This window comes from Alnus glutinosa, chromosome 12, assembly GCF_958979055.1.
Source record: "Alnus glutinosa chromosome 12, dhAlnGlut1.1, whole genome shotgun sequence".
NCBI lineage: Eukaryota > Viridiplantae > Streptophyta > Magnoliopsida > Fagales > Betulaceae > Alnus > Alnus glutinosa.
This window is the reverse complement of record NC_084897.1, coordinates 18,741,732-18,756,454: the sequence shown is the minus strand read 5'-3', so window position 1 is coordinate 18,756,454 and position 14,723 is coordinate 18,741,732. Positions and strand designations below refer to the sequence as shown.

The window sequence follows — 14,723 nt, the reverse complement described above, 5'->3', positions numbered from 1 at the left end:
CACACTATGCTTAAGAATAAGACGTGCTTTTTTTTCTTTCTTTTTTCTAAATAAAACATTTTGAAATTTAACATGATTTAGTGTTAATTGCGTGCCTAATTTCTTAGAATATTTAGAATATTCCTTGATATATTTTTCTTATTTAATTAAAGCTTTTGAAATTTAACATGATTTTGCTCACTTATTAAAAGAAAATTTGAACCCTCAAGAATATTACTGGATAATTAAATGATTAAATTCACAATTTCCTATAAATTTAAACTTTTGAAATAATAGGTTATTTAACAAAATTAGAACTAAAATATACCAAATTTTATTGCATCAAGGTGCCATTTACCTTTATTTTATTTTATTTATTTTATTTTCCTTTCTTTCTAATGAATACAAACTTGGGAGAAAAGCATTACAACTTCTGTGTGTTAGGGGGAGCTTATGGTTGCTATAGGGTAAAGACTGGACTGGACTGAGCTTTCATGAACTTCGGCCTTCCAATCATCAAACCCACAAAAAATTAGGGATTAAAAGAGAGAATTTGGACTGCACAAGGCATCGGGATCCTCTCCATTTGATTTTCAACCGGAGAGGAGCCGGTCCTTTATACACACAGGTATTTTTGTAATTTCACATGGTGTGAAATTACAAAAATACCTCTGTGTATAAAGGACCGGCTCCTTTCCGGTTCCTCTCAACTGGAGAGGATCCTGGTCCTGCAAACAAGGGAGGGGAAGAAATTCATATTACCCAAATGAAAAAATATAGAAAGCATACAGCACTGCAGTGTGCCATTTTTAGATTCCCTCACACAAAATCTTCACATGTAGCTTTAAAAAAATTTGGTGCGTTCTTGTAAATCTTACATCAAAAAACAGAAATCTCAAACTTATGCAAAGGGAAAAGTCACCTAGTAAGATTCCTACTTCACCACAGGGGCATCCTAAAAAATACATCACACTGACTGACATATCAAAAGCTTGGGGAAAAAGCACAAACAAATACAAAAGAGTTCATTTTTCATATAATGAAGTCCAAAATATTAGCAACTAAGCTATTTGGGCAGCGAATTGTTGATGCACCCTTATACTTTTGGAGGGATGGGCAACAGTTATGAGAATCTCAATAATTGGAGGAGTTACAATGAAACTTTCAAGCTTTTTAGGGCAGTGGTAAGCAGAGACAGCTTCCCAGGTGCTCTCTGCTTGTAGTCTCTCTCCAATGCTGTTGCTACCAGAGATTGTAGCTCCGGGCTTTCCTTGTCGTCCTTGTTCCGCCCCTTAGTAAGCTGTCCTATGGCAGCAGAACACTGGATGATGGGAGGAAAAATTTCTTTCTGTCAGAAATTGGTTACAGCAAAACAAGGACAAAAGGGAGACATGGAAGTGCACCAGGATTGACAACTAAAGGTATTAAAAAAAAAAAATACAACAATCCACCAAGAAAAATATCTCAGATGAAAACTAAATGACAATTTACATGTTTTGTGTGTGTGTGAATATGAATGTATGTATTTAGAGAGAGAGAGAGAGAGCTCACCAGGCAGATACCAAAAAGTGCTCTGGTATTTTTGCCTCCAGTCAAGTCTATGGTGGAGGCATAGTATTTTTTTGCAGTCTGAACGTTTTCTAGTCCACCAAGTGTATAAAGCACCTGTTGTTTACAGAAGCAAAAGACGAGGTATTTGTTCAGTGATTATTGTTAAAAAACAAAAAAAACGCAGTCATATTCATTTACATTATTTTCAACCTCATATAAAAATGTTAGTATCCAACAAATTTGGAACTTTATTTTCATACCCAACAAATTTGGAACTTTATTTTTGTTTGCAGAATCATAACCAAACAAGCCAAGCACATGGATTCCAAAAACAACAAACTAAAAGCTTAAAATAGTAGGTGGAGAGACCTGCCTAATATACAAAGCAACAACTAAGACCATACCCAACCAGTGTTAAACTTATCTTTTTCACAAAAGAAGATAACTATTATGACCAGGACACTGTCATTTTGCATGAGCCTCTAGAAAGAAAATAATGAGGGAACAACAGAAGTAGGATACTGGCAGAAAAGGAGGATGATAGTAGTTCTCTGAAATTGAGTGCGGATAGAAACATTTTCAAAAAATGCTCCCCTACTTCAGAGGTGAATGCTACAGGCAGGAGAGGGTGGGGAAAGAAAGCAAGAAAATTCCTGTTAGCTTCAGGCCTTTATTCAAAGCAAGCATGGTGAGCAGCATCAGTTTTATAGAAGAAAAAAAAGATGAAGGCTAACTTGTTTAAGTATCAGAGAACATTAACTTTTTTGAGTTTTAGAATGGAGACTTAGGGAGGCAATATTTGAATATCGATCAGCCTTGTCCAGCAGACCCTGTCCAACCCAAGAACATCCAAATTCAGATAGAATGCGACAGATATATGGATACTTGCATTTATACCGAACTAAAATACAGTTCATTTAACTGTACCTGCTTTCTTTTTTTATGGGTAAGTCAATTTATTTTGTAACTCGCAATATTAATAGATCCACCAAAGAACAAGTTCATGAAACTTTTAATAATATCAAGATGCAAATCATCACATACCCATTTGACTCAAGTTTGGGACTTTGGAAGCAAGAAAGGCAATCCAGAAAGAAGATTATATGAGCAAGCAGTTCAGGCTATTAGGACTGGTGTCTAAAACTCCAATTGGTTGGATGATGCTTTGCTATAATTGTATAATATTGAACATTGGGCATATACATTAATGTTTTACATGTACATATATGTTTGAATATTTTCATATTATATACATGTGAGGTCCCTAAATTACATTGTATTTGACTATGGTGTGAGTAAAGAAACTATCACACAGAAGATCATAGTCATAGTTCCTTGTAACTTATAAAGATTGTTCGTAGTCGTAAATGGAACTGGAAAATTCATCTAGACTATAACATGTCAACCTCAACGATTTGTCTTGATTAGGAGAAGCAAGTGGGCTTCGGGTTGATATATTGGTATAAGATCAAGATAGTGTCATGCACCGAACAGACCACGTGAGTCATCATTATTTTAACACTGTCACAGAGAATGGTGTACGTACACGAACGCTTATAACAGTTATTCTAAATCCTAAGAAGATCGTGAACTCAAATGTAAAGTGTAGGTTACTTTAATGTATGCATGAGTGAGATCTTTCCATGGTCAACATCTTCGTGCATTGGGTGATCACATGTAGTATTGTGGAAACACAATTTTCAAAAAGAATCAAATTCTTTGTCAGGAACAAAGTGATAAGAAATATTCTTATTGATGTAAATTTAATGGAAATGATTATCATAAAGCTTGGGCTTTAGTGTTTCAATGGAATTTACTGAAACTTATATGTACAAGGTCAGATGAATTGTCATAGGGTACAAAATGATAATCAAGTAATTAAATTAGGTTATCAAGGAAAAGAGGTAGTGAACAAAGTAACAGTGTATGGACTTTGGTTCACCTACGGAATGGTTTTATAGAGGGGTAATATGTAATAAATATGCCACATGGATTAATTGATTAATCGAAAATATATATTAGAGCGTGTTACTTATCAAAAGAAAGAAAGAACGAAAATGTCTTCTCTCTCTCTCTCTCTGCCCTAGTGGCGGCGTGTGAGAGCGTGTTACGTAGGAGTTTGCCTTGATTCGCCTACCAGACGCCCGATTGCTGTACGGGGTTAGTGTGTTGAGCATCAGGTGTTTGTGGGTCGCGCTAGTAGCTCGCGTAGGGGTGTCAGCCAGTGGGTCTCGTGACTATGTGGATCCTTTCCGTCGAAAATGTGATCATTTTCTGGGTCGGCCGCTTGGGTTCTGGGTGTTTTTTGAGATGGAGTTAAGTTTTATTGTGGAGTCGAAGACTTTTGTCTTCTCGGTTCTGGATGGGGCATCGACGTTGAGGGTGGGGGAGAAGAGACAAAGCTTCTCCGGCGAAATTTTCATTAGTTCTTCATGCTCTGAATGGTTGGCTTCGACGTTGGCGCTTCTTGTGGATTATCCGGAAGATCAAGTTTTCATCAAATCTTTTAGGGAAGGATCGAGAGTCTTGATTGCTCGAAGAGGGTGTAACCAAGTCGGCCGTTTCTTAGAGGTAGCTTCATTCGGGATGGGTGGCTGGAAAGAGTTTATTCTGATCCCTGAGGGACGTGGAGGGTGGGGTTGGATCAAATTCTCCGACGAGCTGAGAAAGGCCATTGTTTCTTTCTCTGCTTCAGTGGGCTGGGGATCTGGGCTCTTGCATGAGTCGGTAGAGAATAAGGGGAAGAAAGTAGAGGCTTGGCCGGGTTTGGTTCCTTTCACGAAGGGGCCCTCCTTTGTGGAGGTGTTGAAGGCAGGCTCGGCCGCTATCGTGAAGAAGGCGCCTATCGTGGGGGGTCGTTTGTCCGGGAGAATGGTTACGCCAGTGGATCAATGTGAGCTTGACCTTCTTCCGGCGGTGAGGGTGATAGATGCAGATTTGAGGTCGGCGTTGGATTGTTCTACCTTGGAGTCTTCTTCGTTTGATCTGTTGGGTAAGGACCAGCCTCACCGTCTGATGGGTAAGACTTATCTTCCACATGCAAGTTTGAAATTTGAAATTTCAAAGTTGCGCACGTGGAGTAAGCAGGTCATAGGTTTCAACTTGGCTTTGGGCCGGGCTGCTAAGAAGCTTCTAGGCTGGCTTGCAAGGAATGGACTGAGACGAAAGGGATTGCGTTTGGGTCGCTTCTTGCAAACACCTAATTCCTTCCGGTCGTCGGGTTTCTCGCCGGAGACAACGCTGGTGGCTTTTTCTGGGTCGTGCGATCTCAATCTGTCGGAGTTTCCCGTTGGGGATCCTTTGCGCGAAGACCGATCTGGGGGTGGGTCGTCTCTAGTTAAGTCGGTTCCTCCGTTCGTCTTCCCACCGCTGCCGACTGCGGAGATGCCGTCGCCGGCAACTTTGGCTATTCCTTCGGCGTTGTCTGGGCTTCTGTGTGGTGCAGAACTCTCCGTCTCTTCTGTTCCTTCTCTCTCAGGGGCCTCTGAGTTGGGGAAGAAGATTCATTCTTCTCCCTCCTACTTGCTGCAAAGTCGCCCGTTTCAGCAATATTTCAGGAGGGCTAGGGAGCTCAGGGCAGGGCATTATGTGTTATGGAATGATGGGTTTCTTTCTGACTCTTTGGAAGCCTCGAAGCTGTCCGCAGAACCTGTTCTTTTTAAGGATACGGGTGGAGAGTTCCATGCGAAAAAGAAGACAGAAACTCCAGCGAAAAAGGGTCTTTTTAGGAAGGGTTTTCTTAATCTTCCCCCGATTGTTTCTGTCCCTCCCGTTTTGCCGCGAGAGGTCAAGGACGTCGGGGTGGTACAATCTTCCCCTCCTCCGAGTCTTCCCCTCCTCCGAATGGCTGCATCTCTCCTTGTTCCGTTGAGGGAAATGGATTCTCCCAATCTCGAAATTGGCCTGTCAGTTTTGTTCACAACGGGGAGATAGTAGATTGTGAGGAGGAGGAGGAGGAGGAAGATGATTATTGGGATGGATTGCCCTTGGATTGGGCATTGGAAGGGGCTTTTAGGGAGGAGGCCTTGGCAATTAAGGATGCCATGGAAGAAGATTTTCAGCGGGAGAAGATGATTGCGAGCTAAAAGTCTAAAGGAAAAAGAGAGCTACTAAATCTACATAGCTCCATCAATTATGGTGATACTAAAATTCCCTCTAGGAGTAGGAAAGGCAAGGCACACATGATGTAGGTTTGTGTGCTTTGGTGGGTGGGTGGTGGGTTGTTTTGTTCTTAGTTGGGTGCTATGGTAGTTTGTTTTGGGGTTTTTCTTCGATTTTGGGGTTCGGGTTTTTTGTTGAGTTTTTGCGGGTTAGCTTTGGTTATTCCTGTGTATACTTCATGTGTACTTAGGGGCGCCTTACGCTTTCATTAATAAAGTCTTATTACTTATCAAAAAAAAGAGTGCAATCACATTTATTTAGTGAAATCAATTGTGATTAATGGTATCATGTGACAAGTGTCACAAGCCTATGGAAGCTACTTGTATTTTTCTCTTTAGGTCCCTCTTGAACTGATGTAAATTGACTATTTGGTTTTGGGCCTCAGTTATATATTTATTTATTTGGGTTATTTTATTTTATAAAACATGGGTCAAGAAATTTAATTCCTATGTGGCTTGTTATTTGGAGTTGATTGAGCTTAGGAATTTAACTCCTAAAGGCTTAGGCAATTAAAAGAGCTGTGGGCTCAAAGGATTTAATCCTACAGGCTTAAGCAAAGTTAAAAGAGCATTGGGCCAATGGGATAATTCCCCTTGTGACCGCCTGCGTTTATCTCCCCATGTGCCACCTAGGGCTAGGGTTAATCCAAGAAGCTCCCATTGTGACCATAACTCCTAGTTTACTAGGAGTAGATATCCTAATTCTAAAAGGATCCTAGAATGCCATTTCCTATCTCTCCAAGTAAACCTGAATCTATAAATAGAAGACCATAAGACACAGTTTTCATAAACAAGAACTTGAGCTTGCATAAGTGAAAAACACATTTGAGAGAGTTGTGAGAAATATTCAAGAGAGAATATTTATTTTTTTCAAGTTTATGCTTATATTCTCTAGAATTGAGAATAACTTTGTGAGTCCGCACTCACAGTCATATTCAATCATCAAAGAAGATCTAAAGGTTGAATCAAAAACATCAAGAACACGTTCTTCATCATTCAACATGCAAGAAGAGAATTTCAAGCAGAGTTATATAGCCCTAAATGCCTAAGAGAGGCCGAATTCGATTGTAAGTATCACAAACTTGTGTATTTAATTCTAAATCTAGCCTTGTTTATCTTGAAGACTAAGATCCTTGAGATTGTTTTTCACTACGTATACTCTTATATGCATGATCCCAACACAGGCCGACATCAAAACCTTTTCTCTCAAGTGGTGTACATGGAGGTTTTCAGTTAAATCAATGAATTAGTCGATTTGCAACCTGGGAAGGTATTAGAAAATTTCAATTGAGAGGGCACAATTCCATACAGAATCTGGAAATTAGTAATGATATCCAAAGTTGTCTTCCGGTTTGGTTCCTGGACTTTGACTAGTGGGAAGCAGGCAAGTGCAATAGGAACATGTCTAAGGAAGAAGCTGAGCTAAATAAATAAAGTATGTCTTTCTGTATCATTTAACGGCCAGTAAAAAGTCAAATATATTCTCTACACTGGTGGATTTGGGGCCATTATATTGCATCATCAAAGTCCCTATTAAGTGTTCTTTGTTAGGTGGCTATAACACTATATGGTGTAGCTCAGATTTTGTTATTTCCAGAAATTAGCTGAGCTTTTTTATTCTTAAAAACTGGAGGATGGTTAATGAAGTTGCACCCTACTTTCCATAATGTTCTCCATAAAGCATTAGTTGTGCTCTTCTTTGACTCTTTTATATATCCCATGAAAATCAAGGGGCAAAAAGGGAATGTAACAGTGAACAAGTGGAAGTAATGACCAGTTAAAAAAAAAACAAAAAGAAAGAAAGAAGAAGCCACTTACATCAGCATAGGCTAAGTGGTACTGGGGAACCATTGGTTGAGACAATATTAACTCCTCATAGCAAAATGCCGCTTGCTTGTACCTAAGATAAAAACAATGATATAGATTATGAAACACCAAAAGAAGGCAATTTGGTAGCCACTAATTTCCTTACATTTGCAAGGAGACATATATTTCAGCCAGTTCTCTCCAGGCATCGTGATCAGCCATAAATCTGTTAAATGCAGGAAAGTCAACCACAGCAAGATCTTTTTGCAGACATATTATGAGACTTCTTTCATAGGACATATAGTGAGAACTTTGAGAGAGAGAGAGAGAGAGAGAGAGAGAGAGAGGAAGGGAGGGAAGCTTTTCAAATCTATCTCACATTTCAAGATATTTGTTGAGCCATTCAATGGCCCCAGTCATATTTCCTTGTGCTTTCGCCATCGCTACCCTCCTCTTATGTATTGTCTGTATTAAAAAATAAATAAATAAAAAATAAAGCAAGTGAAAACTTCAATAGTTAATCATGTTTTCTTTACTATTATTGTGGTCCATTATTTTATTTTCTTTCAATAAGTAACAGTACGGTCCATTCTTACAAAAACAAATGTTTTGCTTCATAAATAATCGGTTGCACAAATTACTTGATCTAATGGATTATCTTCCAAGAGGCTTGAGTAAGCTTTCTCTGCCTCTTCCCAGGATCCCTTTGCTTCAAACAACAATGCCTCCAGCCTGCCTGTGATTTATAACAAGATTGATACCATGGCATTAAATATACTTATCTCAAAAAAAAAAATTTAAAAAAATATCCATTGAATATCAACAACTAGTGAAATTATTATCTACCCCAAGTTATCCAAACTTTTGACAACAACATAGGAGCCAGACTAGTTTGAGGCAAACATAAATCAATTCTGCACACATTCACAATATTTAAAGCAGTCATTGTCAAACCCAGCACAGACGTTAATCTTGAGCAACTCATACACATTGCTATCGAAGGTTTCTTCCACTAAAACTAGCCTGTCCAAAATAGATATAACATAAAACCCCTGTTTTTTAATAGACGTTAGCATGCTGGGATAAACCAACACCATCTTGTGGAGAACATCAATCACAAGGACAAGGATAATTATGTGGAGTTCTAAAACGAACTCTTTACACTTCTAAATATCTTGTAGCTTCATATCTAGAAACGTCGGAACTTCACCAACTCTTCAAAAAAAAATCTTTTTATGTGAATGGGTTCTAGATCAAATAGCATTTCTTCTCCTCTTAAGATAGAATTGAAGGGGCATAGGATCAAGACCCACTAGATACGTGTGCAACTAACCAAATTTTTTTTTTTTTTGAAAAAAAAATGCCTTCTTTTGAGGTGGGTTGAGATACACGCCGTGAAGAGAGAGAGAGAGAGGGACTATAATAAGTTTAAGAAGGCTTTATCTTGTGATTTGAGCTAACACATGCTTGATTGGGTTTTCAGGCATGGAATTAACATGTGAATTTGTCTCTTCAGAATGTTTAATTCACTTTAGACTTTCATACCATATATTACTGGCCTACTGGGAAGAATGCTTATAACGATGATATCAACCCTCCCACAACACTCCAGTCAGTGGTGTAAAGTACCAGATGGTACAAGAGTGAATATTTGCAAAATTTTATTTCATAAATTACAACAACTTTGTTGCAATTATATAATTAATAGTTCGAATACAATCACAAAGAAGTGTCCAGTTCAGGTTTGTGTCAAACATAAGTATCTCACACAGTTTATATTTGATAATAATTTTATCCTTAGCATGTGCCATAAAATAAGAATAAGAAATTAAGCTTTAAGCATGTCAAGCATTTACATAAATTTCAAATCACTGACAAGCCATTCTTTTTTCTTTCATAAACACATAGAGATATGAGCGAGCTTGCCCTATGCATGCCTCTATCAACATGTGACTTAAATTAGGAGCCCACAAGTTTCAGAAAGGTAGTAAACTCATTTTTTTTTTTTACTTATCAAAAAAAAAAACATCATGAAAGAAGATTCCTTTTGCATGTGAGAGCTGGATACCTAGCTATTAAGGATGAGCCATGAAGATACATCACAAGCCACTGAACAACAACACGCATAAGCTTAAATATCACAACCTTTTCCAATACAAATTCAGGCATGAAGACAGATTTGGTTTGCCACAGGTTATTTCAACTTACCAACCCTTTTACTCTCTGGAAATTTCTTATGTAGAACCTTTAAGCAATCCTGTAATAGATTCACAAGTAAATTAGAATCAACTTCAAGACCATAATTCAAGCCAGCAATCCAATCAGCAAATTCACATTAGTAAATGATTTGATCCATGGTTCTAGCAATGATTAAAGGATGCATGAATGCAAAAGCTAAAATCAAAATAGACCAGAAGAAAATTCTACCAATGCATAAACTCATCTTGTCCAAACAGGGTATAAATAATTCAAAAATAGTATGATTTAATTCAACGAGTAGTTCAAAGAGTTGCAAGTTGAAGATTATATCCAAAACATAATGAAACATTACACTGCAAGGGAGTAATGACTTAGCATATCAAACCAACAAAAAACATGTCTCTAGTTATGCCTGATTAGCATGCGCTTCCCTTAACCAACATGATCTGATGAGCAAAAGAACCTTATAGTTGTGTAGATGTGTATACGAGAAGGAAAAAGTCACTTGGGTGAGACTCCAATAGGAATGAGAAAAAGAATTACACGTCACAACAACTTTAATAATGATTAGACATTTTACCGAAGAACTCATGTGCTCCCCCCCACCCACACCAAAAAGTCCAACATAGCACTAAGCAACTATGGTCCGTATACAATATGCTTTTAACAACTAACATGAAGGCAAGGATTATGCTAATAAAACATGGAGGGTCTATCTCAACTAAAAGATAAGGTCACATGTATGAAATAGATATAATGCCTCCTCCAAGAAAAGGAGGAACTATAACACAAAAGGACTGTAGATTGGTATTATTACTTACTAAAAAAAAAATTAATAATAACACAAAAGGAACACGAGGTTAAGTAAGAACTATGGGCCAAGGTTTCGCCAAACTAACAGTGAGGAGCAGTCAAACCAGTGATGGAAGCATAAAATAGCGTCACTTTGCATTTTATGCATGCAACGGCACTATATGAAAAGAGTTAGATCTAGGGCATAAGATGATTTGATTCAAAAATCAGTTGAAAACTTTACTAACGAATCTATACAGGGGAGCTTAAACACAATCTGTGAAAGGAAAATTAAATAAGAAAACACTGTACCTTTGCAACATCAAGACATTGGCAGTCCATGGCTGCAATTGCCACTTGGTCATACAAAGTCCATTCTACATCAGGAAATACATACTGGTTAGTCAGAAGTTCAGTCCACTAAAAGGAGGATCATACATTAAAGGGAGCTAACAATTATATAGCCAGGAGAGTAAAGAGCCTAAGTGTGAACTGAAATTAAAAGAGTCTACAACTAGAAAACACAATTTGACAGATTACTGCAAATGAAATTGCCCCTATTGGCTATGAAATTTAGTAACAATTCCTGAAGTCTATTTGCCATCATAGACAAGAAATCAAGGTGGTGCCAAAAATAATTGGATCACCATGTAAGCCTTATGGCCTATGTATGTTTTATGATTTCAACCTTTTATTTGCTTATACATGTCAAAACACAAATTTATATTCACACAAACTACTAACACATGATAGCATTATGAAAGAGAAATTTACACACAACTCCATAAGCAAAAGCCTCAGGCCCCAATAGTTCAATTTTGCATTTTATCAGAGATGATGCATAATGAGAGATTGATACATAACTTTCACGGAAAAAAAACTCAGGCAATAATATCTCACTTTTGCATTTTATTAGAGATTATGCAGAGTGATCAGAATAAACTTCTAGAAACAATTAGAAAGAAAGAAAAAATATATAAATAAAATTAAGAAGACATCCCTTATCCTAGAAAAAATGATTCACGCATTATAAGGATATGCTAACTAGTAGGTTGCTCAAAGTGTATATGATCACTACTGAGAACTTGACTAGAATATCAAACCAGCTGTTCCGCAAACTACGAATACATCCCCTTGTGTCTTTTAGCATGGTAGAGAAATCTAATGCAGTGCTTGCTGCTGATGACCAAATTAAGTTTAAAGAGCCCAATATTATAATTTTTTTTGATAAGTAAAGAGCCCAATATTATAATTGAATGCAAAGTACACTTGGATTAGGCATGTGACAAGATCAGTTAAAATTTCCATCACATCTTCTCAGAGAAAGTGAGGGGGGTTGCACCCCTGTTTAGATCCTCAATGAAAATTTAAAAAATGACAGGTGCATATTTATAGCTTCACAGCCAACCCATTGGCACGTGTTGTATTCTTTAGTCCTATCACAGTCAGCCAACTGACATGAGTTTTGGTATGTAGTTATACAGTCTTCGACACAGCAATCCCATGTTACTTCTTCTTTATGGTCATTGAGCCACTTAGCAAAAAATTGATGAAAAGATTTCCAGAGTGATAGCAATGAATATGGTCAATTCTAATTATACACGCGATACTGCCACATATCCATAATTGGCATAACAGAATTGTATTTGCTCGCTGGTTTGCACTGAAAAAGATTACGCACAGCACAGTTTTCCTCCGGTAATCTATTTAAAAAAGATTGATAGCTTTGTAACAATCGATGTGGCTTCTGTCAGTGGCCACCTATTGGTAGTCTAAGTTTATATTATCGCTTTGAAGACAAACACCTCCCAAATTAATCAAAATGCTCCACAGAAACCCACACAATTCCTTGAAACCTTACCAGTTAGGGAGAGAGAGAAACTCAGGTGAAACGCATAAAAAAAACATCCCATTAATGACAGATTCATATCAATAAACATATTTTACAAAAAAGTAAAAGCACCGCATAATAAACAGAATCCGGGTGAACAAACACAAAACTAAACACCCAATTACGGAATCCAAACAATTTTACTATCCAACCCAATTCTAGCCCATGCCCAATTAAATCGAACTCCGAATCACCGAATCCACACAAACCCATTTCGACTGACCAACAAAGAAGCTCGAAACTCACCATCCGAGCCGAGGCTGGATCGCTTTTTGGGGTTGTTGAGAATCGATAACCCGTGCTTCAGAACCTTCTCAGAGCGCCGGACCTTGAGCTTCCTGACGAGGCAGAGGTACTCCCAAGCCCCTCCTCCTCCATTGTCCACCTGGCTCTCCAGATTGCTCAACTGGGTCTCCTCTGTCTTGGTCACCATCGTCACCAATCCACAGGGACAGCCGCAGAGAAGAAACCAATTTGTCTAACACGGAAAGCAAAGCTCTTTCTGTCTCTCTGTGTGTTTTGTTCGCGAAGTCTGTGCTATGGGCTTTGGATCGATCTGTTATATGAGATTTGACTAGAAGGGCACTTTTGGTTTTGGGTTCCAAGTAGCGCTCACAAGTACAGCCTTTTTCATTGTATATGTTGGCCATTTTGGTGGTGCGGCCACACATGGGAAGATTAAGCCAATTAGGTGATCCTTGGTGGCATGATTCTGGCCCTTGGATTCTTTGTTCTTTAAGACCATGTTTGGTTCAGGCAGTTCTTGAAGACCATTGGATTGACTTCCCGCTTAATCGCTTAATTGGATCATCTCTGCCTAAGCGGATGATATCTATAAGTTCATGTGGAATCCACTAAGGGTCCGTTTGGGTTTGCGATTTCAAAAAGTTCGATTTAAAATAACGATTTTAAAATGTGCGATTTGAAAAAAGTGATTTTTAAAAACGCAGTTAAGCGTTTGGCAAAATCACAGTTTAGCCTTTAAAATCGCGAATTTACCTTTTAAAATTCTGCGTTTTCAAAAAAGCATCATCTTATCTGCGATTTGAAAAAGCAGATTTTCTGCGTTTTCAAATCGCAATTTTTAAAAATGCAGTTCCCAAACGATCTATGTTCTGCGATTTGGTTTAAAATCGCACTTATTGCCTACGAAATCGCAATCCCAAACGCACCCTAAATATGAATTTTGCTTACGGTCGATTTGGAATTAGTGATTTAAAGACATAGATTTTAAAATGTGTGATTTAAAAATATAATTTTTAAAAACGTTTAGTAAAATTACAATTTAACTTTTAAAATCACAAGTAATGTGATATATATGTGTTTATATATATAGCTATATAGTTATATACTAATTATTAATTATTAATAGCTATATTGTTATATGCTAATTATTAATAACGTAATATATTAGTTTAACATACTAAATACTATTATCAAAGTATTATAATTAATATGTAATACTATATTTACTTAGCTAGTATTCTATTTGATTATTTGGTATATATAATATACATAGAAATATCAAGTAATATATAGTTAATTATATTTACTTAGTATACGTTAATTAACTAGATAATATGTTAGTTTATGAATTATCTAGTTAGCATGTTAACTAATACACACACATATAAATATTAACTAACATATATAACATATATTACTTAATTACTAATATACATGCTTAAATTTATATAACTCATTTTTAGAAGTATATTAATATATATGTTTATATGTATATATATATACAATAAATATGAACGAGCTAACAAGTACGACTAATAAGCCGGGTGAGCGATCCAGTCAAGTCTTAAACGAGCTGAGCTCGCAAACGTCTATTGAGTTTTGTTGAGCAAATCAAGTACGTATCATCTACTAATCGAGCAAGTTTATACAGTATCGAGCTCGAGTTCAGATCGAGCTAAACCGAGCTTTTTGTCAAACGGACTGATTTATTTACAACTCTAATATGTTACTTCCTTCTCAAAACAATTTATTAAAGGGAATATAAATATGATATTTCTTTAAGCATACATCTTGAAACATAGTGAATTAAACTGTTGATGCGACAAATTTGTCGGATTTCCATAGGTGACATCCGGATGGGGTTTGTGGTGTCCGGATCTTCACTTGAATCTTTAGTAGATTTATGACGCGCGTCTGGACAAGTGCATGAAAATCCATTCTTCATCCGCAGTCATCACATTTTTGTCCAAACCCTATGCGAACGGAGACTTACTGACTTCAGCGTCTGCTAGGCCGTCCGGACCTCTTCCGAACCTTGAACTACTGACTCCACCATATGCTGTAGCATTCATACCCTAATTAGACATTGAGTTTCTGAC

At 37.4% G+C, this 14,723-nt stretch overlaps 1 protein-coding gene across 1 annotated transcript; it reads right to left on the bottom strand.

The window, feature by feature from the left end:
- Positions 1-798: 798 nt before the first annotated feature.
- LOC133851497 (uncharacterized) lies at positions 799-12,996 on the bottom strand. The gene is made up of 9 exons (XM_062287938.1): positions 12,625-12,996; positions 10,800-10,864; positions 9,705-9,753; positions 8,138-8,232; positions 7,876-7,961; positions 7,663-7,722; positions 7,509-7,590; positions 1,531-1,644; positions 799-1,300 (listed from the first exon to the last, which is right to left on the bottom strand). Exons 1-9 carry the CDS (start codon positions 12,809-12,811, stop codon positions 1,130-1,132), a joined length of 909 nt encoding a protein of 302 aa, XP_062143922.1. The 5' UTR covers positions 12,812-12,996; the 3' UTR covers positions 799-1,129.
- Between the last annotated feature and the right edge of the window lie 1,727 nt (positions 12,997-14,723).